This window comes from Cydia fagiglandana, chromosome 18 (genome assembly GCF_963556715.1).
Source record: "Cydia fagiglandana chromosome 18, ilCydFagi1.1, whole genome shotgun sequence".
Classification (NCBI taxonomy): domain Eukaryota; kingdom Metazoa; phylum Arthropoda; class Insecta; order Lepidoptera; family Tortricidae; genus Cydia; species Cydia fagiglandana.
The window spans coordinates 3,665,877-3,691,101 of NC_085949.1; the positions used below are offsets into that span (position 1 = coordinate 3,665,877).

Below are 25,225 nucleotides of genomic sequence, written 5' to 3' on the forward strand. Positions count from 1 at the left end.
ACGAGCACATGACAGTTGATGGTCGAAAACATTAGTTGCTTCTGAATGCCTTGTAATTCTTAATCGTTGCTCAAACAAGAATTTATTATTTAATTTCCAATCTTTTTTCAACAATAAACATTTCTCCGCTGCGCCCTCTAGGTTACTTTACTGTAACATTACGAATCTGCTGACATTTGACACTGACTTTAAGGTGACTTTAAGTACGTAAGTGTGCGTGAATGCAAGAAATTGCAATATTTTGCAGTTGGATTCCGGTAATAACGAAATGAGACAATGTTGAGTTGAACATGTCTCGATTTGGATGTAGTATTTTTTATAGTTTTCGCACATATCAACACATCTTATGAAACTTTGTATTTTGGGAGAAATAGTGAAAATCCACAATTCGTGCACAGTGACGCCATCTTTTGGCTGATAATCGGCATCCCATCCCTAGACATCCACCTTAATTTTTCAACAATTAAGGAATCGGGAACCACATTTTTTATTTTTATTTATAGGAGGATTGGGCCAGTTTTTAGCCATATTTCAGTCTAACGCATGTTTGATATAATTTTGTCACACGTTCCACTATTTTAGCCAGAATGAAAATTATGTGATACTTGCCGAGCCTCCTCCACATTCGGATTGAACCCTTTCTTCTATGAGCACCTTACGTAGTTAATGGACGACCCACAAAACGAAATAAATAAAACAAATATTTATCAAATTTACGTATATATTGACTTCATTATTGAACTACCTACTTACATAGGCTAAGCAGGACATTACACTAATACAAACATCCATACTCTTTCATAATCCCTTACACAGCGGGAAGAAGTTGATAACTCGAGATATTTTGTTGAAGAAATTTGAACTTAAAATAAAACTACATAAGGTTCAAATTTCTTCTATTTTTTCCCGCGAGTTATGTTATGAACTTCTTCCCGCCGTGTACGGAATTATGCAAGTCATAGATGAAGCAAATAAGTACGTCATTTTAATAGACTTTCATAATCCAGTGACATAGACCATTATAAAAAAATAAAAAATATTAACTATACTATGGCACAACCAGTTTGTAAGTTTAGAAAAAGGTGGCTTTAAAAATGGTAGGCGCGAAGGCATGTCTTCCCATACAGTTTGAATTGCGCGTCTTTTTCTACTGACAAACTGAGTGTGTCAGAGTATACCAACCATGTATCAAGTGCTCGTTTAGGGTACATTAGGTCGATTGCGCCATTCAATATTTGACACAGCATTTTTTTTATAAAATGGGTATAGCGTTATTAAATATCCAGACGAACTCTGAGCGTCTAGGCATTATTTTAAAAGCCGTAACAGACTAACGCACTGCACTGGACCGCGACCTTGGTGCGGTGCGGCGCAACGTATCGATAGTGTGTGGTGGTGGTTGAGGATGCAGATATCATGGCCGCACCAAGGTCGCGTTGCTGTGCGGTAGTGTGTTACGGCTCCAAATTCTATCACACGGCTGTCTTTTCGAAGGCAAATCTCTGATTTACAAGCTAGGTCTTCCGCTACATTCCAGCGAGGATGGACGTTGGATCCTCCACTCCTGACTTGACCTTTCGGAGGAAGAGCACCGCTTCGCGCCCGTCAATCAGTCTGTGGTCGTAGGACAGTGCCAGGTACATCATCGGCCTTATTTCGATCTGGAAAGAGAGAAGATCATAAGTTTGTGTCACAGGTAAGAGGACATCACATAAAATTTCAGTTTTTTAGACTTTCCCTCCCGCCCTTTGTCACACTTTTTCATAGATAAAAGATAGGTCAAATCGAATGTGCAAGGGCGATTGAGAGGAAGATAACAAAAATTTCGATTTTCGTGGTTCGTGATAGCATCCACTTCTTCTTCTTCTTCTTAGTCGGATACTCTTGTCAGAGCAGTCGTGGTCATTGAGGTCGTTGTACGGCCTTTTTTGTTGTTTCCCGCCATGCTTCTCTATTTATTGCATTCCGCACGCACAGATTTAAAGGTGACCCGGTGAGAGTTTTAATTTGGTCGGTCCATCGCATTGAAGGCCGCAATCTGGGTCTTGTGCCATCCACTCTGCCTTGAACTACCAGCCTCTCCATGGCGTCGTCTTCCCTGCGCGTAACGTGACCGAAGTAGCTAAGGATACGAGAGTGAACGATTGCCGAAAGTCTTTGTGTAACTTTGAGCTCCTGGAGAATGGATATATTAGTGCGACGCTGAGTCCATGATATCCGCAGCATCCTTCTCCAGCACCACATTTCCAAAGCATCAATGCGTTTTCGTTCACTCTCTCTCACTGTCCACGTTTCAGCACCGTAAAGCAACACTGGGAAAACGAGAGATCTTACGAGGCGAGTCTTCGTTGCCTTTGTGATGTTACGGTCTCTCCATATCTTGCATCCACTTACTTAGTTTGCAAACGAATTGCGTTATTCATTAAACGTTTGTCGAATCCAACAAGCCGTTGATCCTATCCTTGTCCCTATTTAACATACTACATACATAGGTACAAGTAAGTAGTATAGTCAGACCGTAAAAAGTCTGCAGCGATTTTGATAGCTCACGCAGTGCAAGTGTCATTTTAAACGTCAAACTTCTGTGAAATTATGACGTATACATAACACTTACACTGCGTGGGCTATCAAATCCGCTGCAGACTTTGTTTGGTGCGACTATATGCACATTCATTCTGGGGCAGCAAAACTTTTCAGTTAGGAAAAAGGGTGAATATTGCCGAAGTTTTCTAATATGTTTTGTATGAGTACTAACCTTTTTCCCGACAGCGACAGGCCGCTGGAAAATGGCGTGCATGCCCAGGATGGCGGACTGGGGCAGGTTGATGATGGTATGGAAGTCAGCTGGGGTTAGTGTGATATAGGTATTATATGGACTAGACCGGATTATTCTAACCTTTTTCCCGACAGCGACAGGCCGCTGAAAGATGGCGTGCATGCCCAGGATGGCGGACTGGGGCAGGTTGATGATGGTATGGAAGTCAGCTGGGGTTAGTGTGATATAGGTATTATATGGACTAGACCGGATTATTCTAACCTTTTTTCCGACAGCGACTGGCCGCTGGAAAATGGCGTGCATGCCCAGGATGGCGGACTGGGGCAGGTTGATGATGGTATGGAAGTCAGCTGGGGTTAGTGTGATATAGGTATTATATGGACTAGACCGGATTATTCTAACCTTTTTCCCGACAGCGACAGGCCGCTGGAAGATGGCGTGCATGCCCAGGATGGCGGACTGGGGCAGGTTGATGATGGTATGGAAGTCAGCTGGGGTAGTGTGATATAGGTAAAATATGGACTAGACCGGATTATTCTAACCTTCTTCCCGACAGCGACAGGCCGCTGGAAGATGGCGTGCATGCCCAGGATGGCGGACTGGGGCAGGTTGATGATGGGCATGGACAGCAGCGAGCCGAACACGCCGCCATTACTGATCGTGAACGTGCCGCCTTGCATGTCCGCTGGAGTCAGTTTTCCTGAAATCCATACTAATATTATAAAGGCGAAAGTGTGTCTGTCTGGCTGTTACCTCTTCACGCTTAAGCCGCTGAACCGATTTAATTGAAATTTGGTATAGAGATAGTTTGTTAGTCCCGGGGAAAGACATAGGATAGTTTTTATGTCGGAAATCGTCCCTGAAGAAAGTGCACAGGGGGGTGGAATTGAAAGAGTTAATGTATTGCCTAATAATTGAAGTAAGCAATGCGCGAATTGAATGATTGCTATTAGCATTATCCAGGCGCTATACCTACTTTAGCTGCTGTCACTAATTCCACGCAAACGAAGTCGCGGGCTAAAGCTAGTATTAAATAAAGACTGTACTACATATGGTGATCAATTCCGAAGGTCTAATATCATCATGGCGTTGGTCGAGGAATAATACAATTTGGTGGCAGTGACCAGATAATACTTACTACACAGTCAGAATTTAAACTAGCAAAGTTCCATTGGTTGGAACTGTTGGAAGCCTCTTGGGTATTATACGTATAGATTGTCTTAATATGGTTACTATAGTTTATTGAAGCCTTTCAAATGAAGAGCTAGCTCCGAAAAAGGTTTGCAGTTCATAGAGCAAAATATCTTATGAAATTATAGTCAAATGCTATGGCACTAACCGCTCCTCGCCTTTTCCGCGATGCCGTTTATGGTAAGTTCTATCTTTGGGTAATCCATGGACTCCACGTTTCGCAGTACCGGCACCACCAGCCCTCGCGGCGTTGCCACTGCTACGGAGATGTCTACGAAGTCCCTGTAACATCAAAAAAACATAATAGAGTCCTATCCACAGACAAAACATCCTCTAGACTGAGTATAGTCGCGCTACCCCCTCTGCCACGCATACGGTAATTTTACTCCATGTTCGAGTCGAAAGTATCTTTGTGTGACGTCCGTGACTTCGAACGGACCAATCACGGCACGGGACTTCGCTCACCTCGTCCCGCGAACCCCGCATTTTTGGCATCATCGGTTGCATGAAATAATTGCTCTAAACTCGGACTAGAGGATTCCTAGTCTATGGTCCTATCTATTTTTCTTCTGAAAATTGATAAGAACCCCACCCAACAGCGAGTTTTTCCAGTTTTAAGTACCTACTTTATTTCTAAGCATTGTGGTATCGTTTGCAGTCGTTTCTGCTTAATACAAAATTAATTTAGTGGCTACAGCAGTATCCAGATGGGACTGATCAAATCAGTCGATTTGATCAGAAATGAAATTGGTGTCAATCTCCAATTTTAGATTTATGGTGATATTAGAGCCCTCTAAATTGAAAAAATGCCCCAGAACGGAAGTACTGGCCTCACAAATTGGTATTCTTGCATCCGCACCTCATTTTATCGGTAATAGCGGTCATTATCGGCGGTTGAATTCGGCGAGCCAAATTGGCGTTTGCGTCCGGTGCGGAGTGTGCGGACGAATTGCCCGATCGAATCAGGAGCACATTCGTGCGGACGAATTGCACCTCCTGAATTGAATTGATTGAATTGAGGAGCACCTCCTGATTCGATCGGGCAATTTAATCAGATTGGCGAAAAACTGACTAATATGGATACGCCTTACTAGTACTGGTTTTCAGTGTGTACCTATAAACAATATTGCCGTCCATGATGACCGCGTTTATGACCGGCTGGTCCAGCAGCGCGTTGGCAGAAGCCTTCAGGAACGGAGACATGAAGGAGAGCTTCACGCCATACTTCTTCGTGAAAGCGGCTAGGTTGGCCTTGCGGTACTCCATGAGTTTGCTGTAAGAAAAAACTTATTCAATGGCAATATTATAGAAACATTTTAAATATTTGTTCTTTCGTTGATATTGTGGTGTTGATTATAAACGAAGGTTTTTATTAAATATTTAGAAACATAATTCCACAATTGATGTCAACTTTAGCCAGTCTTTTCCGAGACCACGGGGCCAACGCTATCCTAGAAACAAAAAGCAACGCAAATAGGGCGTATTACTGTAATGTTCTGCCGCCAGAGTGTAGCACTAAGCTAGCTAGTAAATTTTCTCTTTTCTCTTTATCGCTCAAATATGCACTAGTGATAGAGAGGTTAGATAACCAAATTTAAATTTTCTTGTTCCGCGGCGGACCCCCAGATTGTGATGGATTGTGGTAGTCGCGCCTTAATACGCGATTAAGTCCCGTCGCACAGCTAAATAATCGTGATTATTTAAATTTAACGAAAGATATTGAAAAAAGGGGGCCGTTACGTATTATCATGCCGCGATCAGAAAGGGATTAGAAATAACAGATTTCCATACACTTACGTCAAAATCAATATGGATTGACAGCTATCTCAATCCCTTTCTAATCGCGATTCAGTAATACTGTATTGTGTATTTAAGTACCTTTTGAATACATCAAATTAGTTTTTGTGTTGCTGGTTTCGTCGATCTAGGAACTCAAAACAAAAACGGCCGTTTTAACTTTGGACGCATAGATTGACGAATCCAGCAACATAAAAACTAGTCTATTTAGTAAATTTAAATAACCACGATTATTTAGCTGTGGCGCTAGTGTGCACGTTGAAGGGCTCTTACCTCATATCACACTCGTTAAAGGTAGTAAGCATGGCCGTGGTGTTCTGCGCCTCCTTGAGCCGCTGTGCGATGCGCAAACGCATCTTATTCATAGGCACGGGATGCTCGGTGCGCGTGCCCGATATCGTCTTCGTGGGGTCAGTGAGGCGTTGCGCTGCTAACTGTAATTAAATTAATTTAGATTAGTTTAGTTTTTATGAAATAATTTTATATACTTAAATACCATTAATTTACAATGTGAAATATGAGGGAATTTGTTTTTCACACCACCTATTCGGAAAAGAGCTTTTTCTTCCCTGCTAGCAGGGATCAAAGTAACACTTTTCTGTTCTAACACACTATTTTTAAATTTTTTTGCACATTATTTTTTTAGCTTAAATAATCTGTTTAAGTAAGCATCAGATTGTGTCAACACTAAGTTGATGTGAAAAGCAGTATGTGTCACACAGTATCAAAATTATTCTAAGTACTTACCTATCTCTTGCTATAATTGAGCTACGGGAAGGTGTTACCATGAAGGTAAGAAGGTAAAAAAAAACCTCGAAATTATGTTTATTATATATATGTTTGTTTTTTTTTATGCAAGGGGTTCTATTGTCTTAAATTCTGGGTGTCTTTGGTACGTACCCACATCAAAAGTTAATACGTAGGTAGTTAGGAAAAAGATTCTATATATGTATATATATGCCTTTGTATCTAAATGCATCGCATCGTATTTAGTTGTTTCTAGGGTTAGCTACTTCTTTTAAGTCTCGCCGTCATGTACATTTTATTTTAGTTTGACTACCATTTCATATGTATCTCTCAGTTACTTAAAGGTTAGCTGGAAGAGATCCCTTAACGGGATAAGTTCGCTTTTGTACACATTTACTGTATTCTCTTTGTATTATGTACTTGTTTTGTGCAATTAAGTGTTTACTACTACTACTAAGATTCTTACTGTAGGCCCCGCTGCTACTTTGGCTTTGGCTGCGACCTTCGACACCACCGGTGCTGCGACTGGCGCTGCAGCGGCGGCGGGCGCGGGCGCGGCGGCGGGCGCGGGCGCGGCGGCGGGGGCGGGCGCGGGGGCGGCAGCGGGCGCGGGCGCGGGGGCGGCGGCGGGCGCCACGCCGGTTACATCTACCTTTGGTAGCACGAGTGTATCTTTCAATCCAAATTCAAATAATATTCAAAGTACATATATTTAATTCATAACTTGATGTTACAGAGGGGCAGTACAGTGATCCCCACACCAGGCTTATAGCCTGTGACGTGGGGATCTAAGCGAAATACAAATTATTATTAAAGCTACATTAAATACATTCATTTATTTGTAATATACTGTTATAGGTAGGTATCCATAGTTTTAGGGGATGTTAAAAAAAGTATACTTACCATTTAGTTTGGTTCGAAAACTAATTTCAACTTTTGGGTTATTTCGACTCAGAATCACAAGGTCTATAGAAAGAAAAAAAAACCGGGCAAGTGCGAGTCGGACTCGCGCACGAAGGGTTCCGTACCATAATGCAAAAAAATAAAAAAAAAAAAACGATAACCCATCCAAGTACTGTCAGTACTGCCCGACGTTCCTTAACTTCGGTCAAAAATCATGTTTGTTGTATGGGAGCCCCACTTAAATCTTTATTTTATTCTGTTTTTAGTATTTGTTGTTATAGCGGCAACAGAAATACATTATCTGTGAAAATTTCAACTGTCTAGCTATCACGGTTCGTGAGATACAGCCTGGTGACAGACGGACGGACGGACGGACAGACGGACGGACGGACAGACGGACGGACGGACAGACGGACGGACGGACAGACGGACCGACGGACGGACAGCGGAGTCTTAGTAATAGGGTCCCGTTTTACCCTTTGGGTACGGAACCCTAAAAAGTGTCCCCAGCTTTTCATACAAACTTTGGGTGTCAACTTTATAATGGTCCATACAAAATGTATACGAAAATGCGTCACAAAACTCTTTTCTTTTTTTAAGACATTCTTTTCTTTTTTAAATCGTTAATCCTCTCCATTTTGAGGAGAAATAAAAAATAAGTTCAAAAACTAAAACCCGACTACTGCAAATCGCGCTCTAAAAAGTATGAAACAAGATAGAATTCTTATCTGAAATTATCAAGCAGGAAATATTATATATGTTACCATTTTTTTATATAAAAAATACAACGTAATATAATTTACTAAATTTTTTATATATTTATAGAGATTCAGAGGATCGCCGTGGTCGTATGCCACGATTATAAACTTAAAAATAATATGGCATACGACCACGGCTATCCTCTGAACCTCTGTAAATATATAAAAAATTTAGTAAATTATATTACGTTGTATTTTTTATATAAAAAAATGGTAACATATATAATATTTCCTGCTTGATAATTTCAGATAAGAATTCTATCTTGTTTCATACTTTTTAGAGCGCGATTTGCAGTAGTCGGGTTTTAGTTTTTGAACTTATTTTTTATTTAATTAATTTTGGGGTCATGATTTCGTTACTAACTTTTTGAAGTCACTTTATATTATTTTTGCGAGGGCGTCCTCAGTACAGAAATGCACGAAGTAGTATGAGGGCGCCGAAGGCGCCCGGCTTTGGAACGCGTACGTCGGGCTACGCCCCACACTTTTAGTATGAGGGCGCCGAAGGCGCCCGACTTTGGAACGCATACGTCGGGCTACGCCCGACTCTTTTAGTATGAGGGCGCCTTCGGCGGCTTTGGAACGCGTACGTCGGGCTACGCCCGACACTTTTAGTATGAGGGCGCCGAAGGCGCCCGGCTTTGGAACGCATACGTTGGGCTACGCCCGACTCTTTTAGTATGAGGACGTCGAAGGCGCCCGGCTTTGGAACGCATACGTCGGGCTACGCCCGACTCTTTTAGTATGAGGGCGCCGAAGGTACCCGTCATTGGAACGCGTACGTCGGGCTACGCCCGACACTTTTAGTATGAGGGCGCCGAAGGCGCCCGGCTTTGGAACGCGTACGTCGGGCTACGCCCGACTCTTTTAGTATGAGGACGTCGAAGGCGCCCGGCTTTGGAACGCATACGTCGGGCTACGCCCGACTCTTTTAGTATGAGGGCGCCGAAGGCGCCCGTCATTGGAACGCGTACGTCGGGCTACGCCCGACACTTTTAGTATGAGGGCGCCGAAGGCGCCCGGCTTTGGAACGCGAACTTCGGAACTTCCGCGCGGACAGCGAAGCGAACGGACGTGTTGATCGCCTAGCCGACGCGAGTTGCTTAATTAGATAGTGCGTTATCGTTTTGTTTATTTTACGTTGCGGTGCAATATTACATTAAACTTCGCTGTTTCGATGAACTTGGACCTACTCGGGGGGCTTGTAAGCCCCCCAGGACATAATAATTACGAACAGTCGTGATCATAGTGGAACAAAAACAATGATAACAGTAGTTGAAAAAAATATAAGTGAATCAAGTGAAATGGACACGGACAGTGCGATGGAATCGTCTCGCGAATTAGTGCAGCAAAATATAAAAATAAATATAATAGACATTCAAAAATTCAACGCTGGCGAACTAATTTGTTGGCACTGCGATGTCATAATCAAATTAGAACATAAACTCAGGTGGGAAAAAGGTAACCAGACAGTCACGGGTCGTATACGGTGCACCGCTTGTAAGAATTCTACCTGCTACAAATGTGTTATCGAATTCGATTGCCAAACAACACCCGAAGGCGAGTACAAACAGACCTTAACCACAGCCAAAATAATCACTTACGATTATTATATGTGCATCACTAAAGATATGAAATGCAAGGAGTGTAAAAAGGTAAACAAGCGCCGTATTATACCTCTTGTCGGCCTAAAAAATATAGAATGGTTCCTATGCGAATGCGGGATAAATCAAGTACAGGAAGTGACGAGTATTGCCCTAAATACCGGTACTCAAAATACTCGTAAAAATAAGAAAAGCGGTCGCAAAACAGACTCCGATAATACAAATGTACCCTCAGTGCATTATCATTCACGCACTAGCCAAGACGGCAACGAAGGTAGATCGCAAAACATCACATACCAAGCGGGTGGAAGCAGGTTAGATGTTATTCCTAAAACTGAACGGCCCGTGGTAGCAAACGCGGCAACCAGCCAAGCAGACATGAACCAGCCAAACAAAGTTACCAGGAGCGCATACGTCGTAGGCGATAGCAGCCGCGCGCGCAGCGTCACGCGTAGCAACGCTACACCGGGTGCGACCCACGTCACTCGTAGCAGCGCTACGCCGACCACGGCCCGTAGTAGGTCGCCCGCTATCTCGAACGCATCGACTACGCGGCCACTCGGCGGCATATCAATAACAACTAGCAATAGATTTGAGTCACTGCCCGCTCAATCTAGTGATCAGATGAATAACAGAGGGTCGCGCTCGCCTCCACAGAAAAAGCAGCGCATTAATAAAAGAAGCAGAGAAGAGAGTGAACTTTCGATGTTCACAAATACTCCTAAAGAAAGCCCTCATATTCCCAAAATCAGAATCACGAATCCTCAAGGCCTATACGAGGGTGAGAAATTAAAGAAGTTACGAGAATGTGCGAAAATAAATGACACCCCGTACAATTTCTCAAAAAATAGAAAGGAATTAAGATTTTACCCTAAGTCAAACAAATCCCGGCAAAATTTAATAGAAACTCTGGATAGTTTTGAAGGAATTACCTACATCGCTCCGAGACCACCTGCAGATAGAGAGGGCAACGTGTTAATAGTAATTAGAAATGAAACATATGGAGAAACAGAACAAGAACAGATCGAAGAAATGGAAAGATGCATCGATATTAAGCCATCTAAAATAACAAAGATGAATAAGGACGGCAACCTCCATCTCGTGGTCTTTCGTTCTAAGCAGGGTGGCAAAACATTTACGACCACTGAAATAATTGACAGAATGAAATCAACCTCAGAAAGATTCTTTGGAGCCCCGAAAATTTATGCAGAACCATTTCGAAAAAATACGAATAGAATAGCACAGTGCAAAAAGTGTTATAAATTCGATCACACAAAACAATCATGTCACGGACCGCAACTGTCACCGAGAATGCAAATTACAATTGAAGGGCGAGAAGTGACAGTATGTCGGGCGTGTCGACAAGAGAGTGACCACGGAGCTAATAACGTTATTTGCCCCGTCTTCAAAAACGAGTTAGATAAAAATGCGGCGAGATTACAAAAACAGGCAGAAAATGAAGCAAGGAAGATTGAACGAGTTGCTAATAGTTACACCCGTCCTGGAATTTCGTTCGCTGATAGGGCCAATGCATCCGCACCACTACCTAGACAGGAATCAATAAGGGAGACTGTATCGGCAGAAATTACTCCACCAGTTCAGCAGAGCCAGCCAGTTCAACAACTCAACTTACCCAACGGAGGAACAGGCAGACTAATCATGACACAAGAAGACGCAATGAAACTAGCGCAATGTATATACGCTTTCTTCAATGGCCGTTAAGTCACAATTAAAAAAACTTAGAATTTTACATGTAAACGCTCAAGGTTTACGAAATAAGTTCACAGAATTAAAAACGTTAGTGGAGAAACACTTGCCTCACATCATCATCATTAATGAGTGCAAAGTGGACTTTGACAAAGTAAAATTTGACATCCGAAACTACGATAAACTGACGCACAGCAGAGCGACACATCTGGGCACAGTGATGTATATCGCCAGAGGACTTAGATGGACTCAAACAGCGCTCACACCGGGATGGGAAGAAGAAGAAGGAATGATCGAGGGTATAGCGATCAAGTTAGTCTACAATCATCGATCCGGAGAGTACTTAAAAATAAAAGGGGTCTACTTTCCAATCCCAGACCAACACCTAGCTAGAGAGGAACTCGAAGATACAATCATGGACGAACCTGCACTCATAATAGGAGACCTAAACTTACGAATGAGACAGCTTGGGCACTCTAGGGACGCTGGCCTGGGCACCCTTTTGAAAAGACTACAACAAGAAGGAGTCTGTGAACTAAAACACACAGGCCTACCATCACGTCCAGCAAACCAAGGTACTAATATTCTTGACGCTGCTATTGTCACGCACGAACTCCAACAAGTAGATGACTTCAAAATGACACAAATAGCGTCAATCGGTTCAGACCATCTTCCTTGGATACTGGATACCAAACTTAACGTTGACCGTGAGGTAAAACTTACAAGAAATATGAAAAGGTTACTGGAAAGCGTAGAGATGAGGAATGCTTATAAGTCTACATTGTGTGAAAAAACGTCCGACCTGTTTCTAATAACTGACGACGCATCATGTGACAAATATATAGAAAGTCTAGAAAAGGCCATTACTGAAACCTTGGATATACATGCACCTCTCAAAGAACACAAAAGAAGAGACTTCCTCCCAGACGAAATAAACAAGTTGATCGACCTACGTAACCGAGCAAAGATACGAGCCTGGAAGAAAAGAAACCACGCCAACCCAGAAATATCTCGAATCGCGCGTTCAGAGTATAACAGACTTAAAAATCAAACAAAAGAGGCCCTCACGAACCTCATCGAAAACAGTTGGTTGAAAGCTCTCGAAGATCCAACGGATAGTAGGGCAAAGATGTGGAAAATCCAGAAAAGTATGAAAGCTCCAAACATGAAACTTCCTAACATTGAAGGATGCACATCTGAAGGGGAAATAATAAATGCGCTAGTGGACGCGGCAATAGTGAAAGAAGCTTATATTAATCCAACTGACGAGGGCTCAGAGAAGTTCACCCCTTTTGAACCGCTAGACAGGACGTCTAATAGAGAAATACGTCTTGAATTAAGAAAATTTAAGAACAAGAAAGCCCCGGGACCAGACCAAATCCGTGCGGATGCGCTAAAAATTGGAGGAGATGTCTTTCTTGAAGCATTTAGACCGATAGCAGATTACGTCCTGACGACGGGTTACTTCCCAAGACGATGGAAGGTCGGTGAATGTATCTTCTTGCATAAACCAGGCAAAAATCACAAAGAAGCTAGCTCCTATAGACCAATCACGTTACTTAATATAATGGGTAAATTATGTGAAAGACTAATTCTCTCAAGGCTGCAAGCCACAGTTGACAAATTGCAACCGCCATTCCAACATGGCTTTACTAGATTTAGAGGAACCGCTACTCAGATTCTCCGCACTGGTAGAATAATAACGGATGCTTTGGCAGATGGGGAGAGCGTATCGATGATAAGCACGGACCTAAGTAAGGCGTTCGATTCTATTAACCATAAAGGCCTAATCAAGAAACTTCAAAATGCCGATGTACCTATCAACATCATTAAAATAATAGAAAATTACCTGGAAAACCGATCGCTCATAGGGAAATTTAGGACTATCCATGGAGAAGTGAAGAGGATACCTCACGGGGTGCCCCAAGGATCGATCCTCGGTCCCGTCATTTTCAACCTGTTTGTTCACGACATATGGGATACTCACGACAGAATACGAGGTCTCAAGCTATCCCAATACGCCGATGACCTATGTATTTTAAATAGAGCAAATAACCCCGACCACGCTACCATGAGAGCGGAATGGGCAGCCGAAACTATTGTGAATTATTACGAAAGATGGGGCCTTAAATGCAATGTAGAAAAAACAGAATGCATCCTGTTTACAAAAAAGAAGAAATTTAAGCCGACAGTTAAAATAAAAAAACAGACATTCACATACAAAAAAGAAATAAAGGGTCAATTTTTGAAGAGGGTGTTTTTTCGACATTTGTATGGCAATCTTTTATTTTTGAAAAATCTGATTTATAATCATCGTTTTAGGAAGGGTTCTTCACAACAAAAAATATACTGTAGGAGGCACCTCTGTACTTTTTATAGTTAGCTAGATATGGACGTTTAAAGATCGACATTTGTATGACACTATTTAGCCATTTGTAAGGCGCTTTTGACATGTATAAGGCATTTTTTCGACATTATATGGCAGTATCAACATGTATATGCTACTATTTATTATTTTTGTTGCATTTATAAGACCTTGACGACATTTGTATGACACCTTCTCGACATCTGTATGGCACTATGTCGACATTTGTATGCCACAATCGACATTTATACGGTCAAAATAGCCGTATAAATGTCGCCATACAAATGTCACGACATGTCGCTAATAATATTTTTTAGCGATATTTCCTACACAAAACAACCGATTCACTTATTTATTTTACTATATATTTTAACACTATATTTGCAACTATTATTATAAAATAAACATTTTTATTCCAACTATGTACCAACGTATTAAGCGTCCATACAAATGTCATTGTAGTCGTACCAAAATATATCGAAAGAGATTTTTATCTGTTTTTAAATAAATTAAACTGTTTCCGGGTCTATATTTGATGTCAATCGATGCCCAACTAACCGCACTATTGCGTCGTAAATTTAATCTAACCGTTATTCAATAGACAAAGAAGATTATAGGGGGTATATTTAAGTCATAACAAAACAGGTGCGACGCGGGACAGCGATAAAAAGGCTTCCCTGGTTTTATTAAATAACGCATTAATTTATCAATATGATTAAATCAATTCTCTAGAAAATGCTCTTTATAGAAATACAAAGTTCTTTATAATAGGTTGCCTACATACAAAGTTATGATTTTTTTTATTGCGCTATGCCGCCACTGGGACACGCGAAAAACGGCAAATTTCGCCGTTTTTGGAACTTCAAATGCGATTTTGTCAGGAACAAATAATATTTTAGGTACAGTTGTGCATGATTTTTAAAGCTTATAATACACTGAGTGAAAATATATACATACCCAGTCTTTTAGTCCTATGGACTTCGAGTTTTAGCCGTGGGACAGCAAAAAATGCCTATTTGAAAATTGACCCTAAAATATCTAGGAGTCATCTTCGATAAGAGCCTCAAAATGAGTCCACACACAGACAAAGTAGTCAAGAAATTAAAACAGGTAAGAGGTGCCCTGGGATCCATCATCGGCTTCCACGCCAAGACAGATCTTGAGGTCAAACTAGCCGTAATTCAAGCCTGCATCCTTCCCATCATGGACTATGGAGTGGTACAGTTATTATCCAGATACAGTAACTCGAACCTCCAAAAAATCGAGAGGCAATATAGAATGGCGCTGAAGAGTGCAGGTCAATTCCCTAGACGTCTACCCACAGAGACGCTCTGGGAAATGACAGATCTAGAAGCATGGCACCTCCGAGCCGCCGACCTGAATTACAAAATGCTGGCCAAAATCGCATCGCTGGGAATAGAAGACCTGGACACACCTGGAGACGCTTACCTGGCGCACGGAGAATTTAACCCACTGCTAAAAAACAAAAGAATCGGTGAAATAGAGTATACTATTAATAAAGACATGAGACGTTGGCCTCCCGGGGCGGCGGCTCCTCGTCCTCTTAGAATAAAATAAAATATAAAATTGTAACATATGACGCACAAAATATTAACATCTTCAACTCATCACTTGTGACATGACACCTTCAGCTTACACAGATCTTTTTAGACATAAGTTAGCTGACACAATCCTGCGGGAACTGAAAGATGTAAACACTAACAGGCAATAAACGATTTCTGATTCTGATTCTGATTCTGATTTGGAACGCGTACGTCGGGCTACGCCCGACTCTTTTAGTATGAGGGCGCCTTCGACTTTGGAACGCGTACGTCGGGCTACGCCCGACTCTTTTAGTATGAGGGCGCCGAAGGCGCCCGGCTTTGGAATGCGTACGTCGGGCTACGCCCGACTCTTTTAGTATGAGGGCGCCTTCGACTTTGGAACGCGTACGTAGCCCGACACTTTTAGTATGAGGACGTCGAAGGCGCCTGGCTTTGGAACGGGTACGTCGGGCTCCGCCCGACTCTTTTAGTATGAGGGCGCCGAAAGCGCCCGGCATTAGAACGCGTACGTCGGGCTACGCCCGACACTTTGAGTATGAGGGCGCCTTCGGCGCCCGGCTTTGGAACGCGTAAGTCGGGCTACGCCCGACTCTTTTAGTATGAGGGCGCCGTAGGCGCCCGACTTTGGAACGCGTACGTCGGGCTACGCCCGACACTTTTAGTATGAGGGCGCCGAAGGCACCCGGCTTTGGAACGCGTAGGTACGTCGGGCTACGCCCGACACTTTTAGTACAAGGGCGCTGAAGGCGCCCGTCTTCGGACCGCGTACGCTACGTGTCTTGTAAAAAAATTTACTGTTTCATACATTTTGGCTGATCAGGACTTCTATACCTATTCACGTTATAAAATGTTGCAGGATATTATAAAAACACCATGTATAGCGGCCAAACAAATTTCTTTTGCAATAACCTCCTTGTGTCTCCGTAGTCGCGTAACACGCGGATAGATTCCAGAGCGCTTGTTGGTTCATAGTTCGAATTACCTAACCGATAAATAAATATTTTTTATATAGCGCATGCAAGCAAAGCCGGGTGCAAAAGCTAACAATATTTATATATTTGAAATGTGCTGATTGAGCTCTTTAAAATGATGTATAACACGTCATCATTACATAATTTAATTTTTTTGGTTCATGACTTTATGACCTCTAGAGGGCGCCGTGTTCATTTTTTTGTGACGCCATATAGCCTATAACCAGCGGGCGATTAAGACGATTCGAATGACATATCGTTTGTTAAATTATAATAAGTACTTTAGAAGTTATGAGGGAACAGATGAACATACATACATACATACATACATACCCACATACATACCGGTCAAAATCATAACCCTCCTTTTGCGTTGCCGTAGTCGGGTAATAACCCAAAAGTCGATGATTTCTCGAAAAATAACAAATGGTATAGGTACACCTCTAAGTGGAAATGCCCGTAAGTGCGTTGCCGGGATTTAAGATGGGAGGGAGGGATTTTCTATTATTTATTATAATGAATTTTGCAATGTATTCTCAAATTATGTTATGACAATTTTAGTATTATTTGTAAATATGTAGTCACCGTATTTAGTATTAAGATTATTGCCATGCCCTAACAGGGTACCATGTACCGACTTTATAATGTTTTAATACCATCCTATGTACAAATGAACATGGACGCAATAAAGATATGAATTATATGAATTATATGAGTACGTTCTCTTGAAGGTTAATTTGACATACTTACTATAAAACATGGCTGCTGCGATTTGACAGCTTCCCCTTCTTTCACCAAGTACTTCACGAGCTTCCCGTGTCCCGGGGACATGACTGGAAGCGCTGTCTTGTCCGTTTCAATCTCCATTACGACTTCGTCCATGGCTACTGGGTCGCCTTCTTTCTTTATATATCTGTCAAACACATGTAGGTATGTCAGTGGTGGATTTGCAGTCTTTGCCGCCCTAGGCCCCAGGCCCTGTTGCGCCCCTTTCTCAGCACCCATCATATTGACTACATTTTAAGTTAGTTCTCGTTTTCATCGGGGAATTTATTTGTCGCATTTGCCGCCCCTGGGCCTACTGGGCTTTAGGGCAAATCCGCCACTGAGGTATGTAATTTGTTTAAGTTACGTTGTACATTCGGAGAATAGCTTAGAGCTGATTATAAACTCGATCGATGATTTACACATAACAGCCTATACACAGACTTTACTGGTTCAATGACCCAAAAAGGATTTTGGCCTCTGACACAAGAGAGCGCCACTCTGCCCTATTCTGCGCCACATCACGCCAGTTGGGTATCCCGAGGGCGCACAATAAGTCTTTTAGGGCTTCGTCACTCCAGCGGTTCTGGATACTTATGAAATAACCGTTAAATACCGTTAAGCAGTGGTGGCCGAGTGGATATGACGTCTGACTTTCAATCCGGAGGTCGTGGGTTCAAATCCTGGCTCGTACCAATGATATTTTCGGAACTTATGTACGAAATATCATTTGATATTTACCACTAGCTTTTCGGTGAAGGAAAAACATCGTGAGGAAACCTGCATACATCTGCGAAGAAATTCAAAGGTATATGTGAAGTCCCCAATCCGCATTGGGCTAGCGTGGGGACTATAGCCCAAGCCCTCTCGCGCATGAGAGGAGGCCTGTGCTGAGCAGTGGGACGTCCCACTGCTAAAGGCTGAAATAATGATGATGATGATGATGATGAACCGTTAATACTTACTTAACATTGCCCGTAGAACCGATGGCCGTTGGGGCGGAAAGGTTCTCGAGTGACGACCACGTACCGGAAGGCGCAGCGTGGGTAGACCCCCCCACAAGATGGACTGACGACCTGGTAAATGTCGCGGGAGTCCGCTGGATGCGGGTGGCGCAAGACCGGTCATTGTGGCACTCTGGGGGAGGCCCAGTAGTGGACGTCCTCTGGCTGATATGATGATGATGACTTACTTAACATCGCCGGTGGTGACCGAATCGGGAAAATTAGGCGCTTTCACTTCTTCTTCTTTCCGCAGCGCAATAGCGAAGTGGATGGAGCGAAGCGCTGCTCTCAATTTCAACTTTGTGTGGCTGTTGAAACATCTTATTTTATTATAAGGTTTTTTTTTTATAGAAATAGAATAAAATTTATCCAGGGGTTTATACACTGAACTAGCAAGATAAAAACATTTGACTAATAACCTCACTGAAAAGGTTCCCCTTTCGCTTAGTATCAATTAAGGTACCTTGACGTTTAGTCTTTCGTAGAAACCCTTCCAAAAAACCCATTTTACTCTTTTTTAAATACCTAAAGATACATACAGACCTCAATGAAAGGCTGTGAGTCGTGTGAATGTGATTGTATTGATGACTGCTTCGTGGGATGAATTTCTGTGCCTGATGTAAATGGACCCATTTGTTTTTTTGACCTCGAACTATCTGTGAACATATAAACATTACTAAAATAAAGCACAATATGCTCACGAAAAGTACAAATATTCCTTACTAATATATAAATATAACACACACCTACACACACCTACACAACACACCTAACACACACACCTACCACACACCTAGAAGGAGGTGGCGGCACGATCTTGACGTCTTTCGGAAAGATTGGCCTAATATTGCCATAGAACGAGACGCGTTGAAGAAAAAGAGGGAGGCCTTTGCCCAGCAGTGGGACACAACAGGCTCACAAATAAATAATATATAAATGCGAAAGTAATCCAGTCTGTCTGTCTGCCTGTCTGTCTGTTATCTCGTCAAGCTTAAAACGCTGATTTCGTCTCTCGAAAATCTTTGGAAAATAGCGAAATTATATTTTTGAAATACGAGAGATAGAAATTGGGAATCTAATGGTATCGAATAGGCCACACGTTTTCAATTCTGTTACTTTAATTAAACGCCTAGTAGTGGAGTTACTACTGAACGAAATCGAGCGGTCAAAATTCACTTATCTACTAACTTACTAAGTTATAACTAACTTGCAAAATAAAACACTTACAAGCCACGCTATTCTACATCTGAACATGTTCTTTAGACTAAACACGTTAAAAATTATAACGTTAATAATTTATTACAAAAAACAATACTATTTCATATTAATTGACAAGCGTTGACGTAATTTTCTTTTCTTAATTCTGACAGAATTTTATTATGAGGTCGTAAATATTCTCGGCTTTTTATAACTAATAAGAATAACAGAGAATAGAATAATAACGAATAGAATACCTAGAAAATTATTGTGATATTATGTACTGAAACAAAAATATAGTCCAATCTTACGCAAAAGAAGGCTTAAGTAAATTGGTTAGAAACGTTAGAAAACTGCGGTAAACCGACAGCAGTGAAAAGCGCAAGTTGCATCTACTCGACGCTAGATGGCAATTTGATGGCGATGGTATTAAATGTCCACTTTTTCGTTAGTTCCCGTCTCTGTCGCTAGGTGGCTAACGTAATACAGAAAAGAAAACCAAAGCTAAGAAGTGCACTTACTTTATTAATTTATTTAGTACGTGAAATAGGAGTGAAATAAAACTGTTATAAGTAATTGAATTTAATATTAATCCATAGAAAAAGAATGCTCAATACTTGTTCACTCTCATTCTAAATAATACTTATTTAGGTAAGTTTATTTTACGACTATATGTACTACGAGTATGTAGGTAGTATGTAATTAACTACTTAACTTTTGAATTCAAATCTAAAGTAAAATTAAATTTTGAAACTTGTAGATTTTGTTTTCGTGTTCATAGATTTTATAGTATATCTAATATATTGTAAAAAATGCTAATTTTCTTCCTATTCAACTAGTTTTGTAATAAAATCCAATGTGTCACCCTATTTGAAGTATCTGCACAAGAAATTAGAAATCTCTAAAGTGACAAGACACAAGAAATAAAATTACTTAGGCTAACTAATGGAGTTGCCGTTTCCATGAGTCACCTAACAGACATACATACATACATACTCACACATAAGAACCAGACGCATATTAGACATTAGAGCCGTCCACTTAAGACGAATGTCCAGATTCTTGGTTATAATACTGCAGGGGTGTCAGTGAGGTTTAAAATAACAACATAGAAATATGACATATTTAATATGACACTACCATTTCTTTAAAACTATCCTGAAGGGGCGGATAGGACACAAGCGAGGTAGAGGATAACCCAGACACAGGGCCCGATTCGGATTTTGAAATAGATATCTATTAGACATCACCAAGATACGATAACGACATGTTTAAGATCTTACCTGTCAAATTTGACATTTTCGCGATTCTGGAGATATTCTTGAACGATTTCCATAGGACATTACATTATCCTTAAACTTAGAGATCCAATTCACATCTAATAGATATCTCGCTCTATCTAACGTAAAAGTGACATTGGTTGCCCGAATTGCGTTGCAAAAGAGAACTAGTTGATATCTAAACTACAACTTATCTAAAATGGATCTAGTACGTATCGTCTCTTGTGAATATCTTGAAGTTCGAATACGGCAGACAGTTACTTGGGTAAAGTGACAGAAAAAGTAGAGGTCGCGTGTCGTGTCAAAAGGTCAAAGAGCCAGCGCAAGATAGGAAAAGCTGGAATGTGATGATGATTTATTTATCCTGGTGAAAGTTTCTTAAGTTTTTAACTTTGGTCCATCAATAATATAAGAAATTTATAAATATGAGTAAATATTTTGCATCGGAAGCGGTTTAAGCGTGAAGAGATAATAAACAGACAGACAGAAAGACATACAGTTACTTTCGCATTTATGATATTGGTATTGATTACAAGGAGACAAACGTATAGGTTAGGAAATATCGAAATGAAACTCAAGAAGAAAATAATTATAATGTTTATAAAATTAGCCTTTGAAGTTGATTCGTTAAGTTTACAGGAAAATATAAAAAATGAGTAAAAAATAAATCATAAAATTGCCAATAAACATTTCTTCAAGCATATACCTACTGCTAAGAAGTAGGGATAATGTATAATTAACCCTAAGGTACTCTGCTCTATAAATGTAAATAGTCAACCCTATTTTTAAATACTTCATATATGCATACTATGAAAAAATATCGTCTATCGTATCGCCAGCCCTATCCACAAAAGGGTAGCTCCCCTCTAATTTGCTAAGATTCACCCGCATCTTTGATTAGAAATCTATCGTCCGGTTCCTGAATAGCACACTTAGAACCTTGTCGAATCCAAACGCTTCTCCCGACATTCCACCAGCGTAGGCACTCGCACTTTTGTTTATTACGACAACGTCCTAAACCGAACATTTTCGTAGGCCTTGTATCGATGCTCACTTACGAAGTAACTTTGAAAAAGTCTAATTAACGTTTGGCGTTGGATTCAAATTTGGACTGTATTTCAATGTGTGAAGGTGGTATTTTCCTTGTCATGTTGGTAAGATATGAGTTTGTGAAAGGTGTCAAAGTTATCTTTTGGTCTAATTTGTTGATGGCGATCTTGGGGTCTTTTGAATGCATTGGGGTAACTTGAATTTGAAGATGTAATTGAAATTATCTGCAGACGGACCTTCATAGGGTCTTACAACTTAGACGGGTAAACGCTTGATAGGGTTCAGAATACAACCTCTATAAGAAGTTCTTAGAATTTTTCCAAAATGGCGGTGCTAATTTTTCAGTTTTAAGTTATGCTCGCGAGGTCTACAGCTCACAGAAGCCAATAGTATAACTGCTATTATATAGTATATTTCACACTACTGTGAGTTACATGTAACATTATTTATACTTTATAAGTTTATACCTATACAGGGTGGTTTTGTTATCACTGACTAAACTTTGGTGAATATGAAGGTCATACTGAACAACTTTTACTATGGGACCAACCCTGAAATCGCGAAAAAAACACTGCTGTTCTATATAATACATTGATTCACCGAAATGTATGAGACAGCAGATATTTTTCGCGATTTCTGGGTTGGTCCCATAGTAAAAGTTGTTCAGTATGACCTACATATTCACCCCTCAGAGTTTGGTCAAAGATAACAAAATAATTCTGTATATGAATGAATGTTTTTTTTTTCAGGCAACTACTTAATAGTGGCTCATACATAACCTTAAACTAGCATACATATTATAAAAATATATTTTAAAACTACACAATACAAATCACATTATGGTTGCGATGCATTACGCAACCCCGCAGTGTCAGGGAGCCGGCCGCGGAACCGCCGAAACTTGACACCCTTCGGCCAAAACTCCTCCTTGGTGAAGGTCGCTAGATGTTCAGTCGGAATGCTAACCACAAACGAATTAAAATTCGCATTGTGTCGAGATGGTGTTATGTGTTATACCGGGTGTGGCCTGTAACATGAGCCTATAATTAAAAGATACATGTACTCCTCAGACGGCGACACTTTTTTTCAACAACTTTTAAAAATTATGAAGTATTTAGTGTCCCTATTTTTCATACAAAATAAATATTATCTTCAACGGACGCCATCGCCACGCCATATCATTGTGATTGGCATTGCTTGTCAAGCCTTAAACATAATAAAATTCGCAATACATTGCGTCTTTGAATAACCTTTAAAGTGTATAAAAAATCAAACTACAAGTTATTTTTAAAAGTTGCTGAACAAATGTTGATCAGTATGAGGAGTACAGCCTACAGTTTAATTTTTTGCTCATATTACAGGCCACACCCGGTATGTATAAGTAGTTTGTTGTACACGGTTGAACAATGCCAGCATAAGCAATAGCGAACTAAGACAAAGCAATTGTGAGCCCGTCTCAGGCGCGGTTGCCAAATTCTACGATTTATGTTTTGCCGGAAGTCTTACCCGTTCCGGTGTGACGTCACACACTGGTTGTGCCTTACAGGGGGTTTCTATAACAAAGCTCTTAAAACTAACGAAAAATACTGTGTTTATTAATTTTTTTTAACTTCAAGTGTTATTTTTAGGGTTCCGTACCCAAAGGGTAAAACGGGACCCTATTACTAAGACTTCGCTGTCCGTCCGTCCGTCCGTCCGTCCGTCCGTCTGTCACCAGGCTGTATCTCACGAACCGTGATAGCTAGACAGTTGAAATTTTCACAGATGATGTATTTCTGTTGCCGCTATAACAACATATACTTAAAACAATAAAATAAAGATTTAAATGGGGCTCCCATACAACAAACGTGATTTTTGACCAAAGTTAAGCAACGTCGGGAGTGGTCATACTTGGATGGGTGACCGTTTTTTTTTTGCTTTTTTTTTTTTGCATTGTGGTACGGAACCCTTCGTGCGCGAGTCCGACTCGCACTTGCCCGGTTTTATAAGTAGAAGCGCCATAGCGCGGTAGAGCGGTAGAGGGCGCTATAAGCCCTTAAGAAACTGCATAGGTAGGTATACCAGGGAAAAATTTGACACATGCCGCTGTGACCCAGGGCCGAACAGTTTTAGGCATCTGCCGCGATCGCAGAGGACGCTGGTTTGATTCCAGCCTTGGGCACCAGAGGCCTTAGTCACGCAGCGATCAATCAAATAACAAACTACAACTATATTAATATTAGGCGTGTGAGCCGATTAAAAAACGATCGGCGGCGGCGTGTTATCGGCGTGAATTCGGCGTGTTTTTTAAATTTTCCTCCTATGTTACCTAAATTTTAAATTTTTGAATATACTTACTTAGCTTGTAATTTTTTGCAATCGTTATATTCATTATGCTGTTTACGAATTAGATGTGTTTTAAGTGTCTATTGTATATTTAATTATTTAAGTACAGCGGAATGGAGTATCAAGACAAACCATTCTGGTTTAACGATAGATGGTCTTGGTAGATATTCCACCAATTCGCACGAAGCGCTTTGCTTCTACTTTCCTTATGCGCACTGCCAAGGAATGGAATTCTTGCCGGCGTCTATATTTCCGTGTTCTTATAACCCGGCAACCTTCAAATCAAGAGTGCGCAGGCACCTTCTGGGCGAGCTCGCTCCATCGTAGGCCAAGTCTACGCCTCGGCTAGTCTGTGGCCATGAGTAAGCCCATTCATAATAATAAAAAAAAAACGATGCTCTTGGATCAAAATATTATGTAATTGTGATTTATCTCTAATAAAAAAAAAAAAAATAACAAAAAAACCAGTCTAGACATTGCCGTGTTCTGAGAATGAGAATTGTATACCCCCGCTAAATAAGGCACACAGCTCCTTCCGGCACACTTGAGGGAATATATTAAGAACTTCCTTGGCTCGTGAATGGATTTGCGAAGTCACATTGTATGGGGGCCGTTTTTAAACGAGGCAAGGAGGGTTATGTTAAACTATACTGCAAAGCGTAATTCAAGACCAAAAAAGTTGAAAATGCTGCCACTTTTTTACTAGGGCGTCTTGTATTTAAGTAAAAATAAGTATAAAAGTACTTTTTTAAATGATAGGAGTAAAATTACTAATAACTAAATTATCTTAGCGTGATTAATTTATCAAAAGGAATTTACTATTTTACAAACAAATTATTGCAGTGGCAACATTGTCTTACTTTTTTTGGTCTTGAATTACGTTTTGCAGTTTAGTTTCTAAAACAACGTTGTGAGTGTACGCACGTACTTACAATTTTATGGAGTTAGACCAAGAAAAGTCTGCAGTGATTTTGATAGCCCACGCAGTGCAAGTGTTATTTATACGTCATCATTTCATAGACGTTTGTAGTTTAAAATAACACTTGCATTGCGCGGGCTATCAAAATCGCTGCAGACTTTTCTTGGTCTAACACTATTAGGAAGGTAATGGTAGTTATCTCTGCCCCTTACTGTATGTCTAATATACAATTGTTTTTAGAAAACTAAGACTTTAATCATCATCATCATCATCATCATCATATCAGCCAGAGGACGTCCAC

General features: G+C 40.9%; 2 protein-coding genes across 2 annotated transcripts in view; one reads left to right on the forward strand and one right to left on the reverse strand.

Moving 5' to 3' along the window:
- The window catches only part of LOC134673254 (DNA repair protein XRCC4-like), a 161,831-nt gene that overhangs the window by 131,372 nt on the left and 5,234 nt on the right, over positions 1–25,225 (forward strand). The window lies entirely within an intron of this gene.
- On the reverse strand, positions 1,514–22,202 carry LOC134673583 (dihydrolipoyllysine-residue succinyltransferase component of 2-oxoglutarate dehydrogenase complex, mitochondrial-like). The gene is made up of 9 exons (XM_063531580.1): positions 22,177–22,202; positions 18,342–18,461; positions 17,135–17,297; positions 6,978–7,163; positions 6,038–6,198; positions 5,082–5,240; positions 4,116–4,249; positions 3,319–3,476; positions 1,514–1,661 (listed from the first exon to the last, which is right to left on the reverse strand). The coding sequence occupies exons 1-9, from the start codon at positions 22,200–22,202 to the stop codon at positions 1,527–1,529; spliced, it is 1,242 nt and encodes a 413-aa protein (XP_063387650.1). The 3' UTR covers positions 1,514–1,526.

Coding starts and splice junctions, on each gene's coding strand:
- LOC134673583 (XM_063531580.1), bottom strand. CDS start 22,202: ATGACCTTCATATTCACCAAAGTTTA. Junction 18,462..22,176: donor TTCATATTCACCAAAGTTTA/GTCAGTGATAAC, acceptor ATGTTTCAACAG/CCACACAAAGTTGAAATTGA. Junction 3,477..4,115: donor CGCGGAAAAGGCGAGGAGCG/GTTAGTGCCATA, acceptor TATGGATTTCAG/GAAAACTGACTCCAGCGGAC.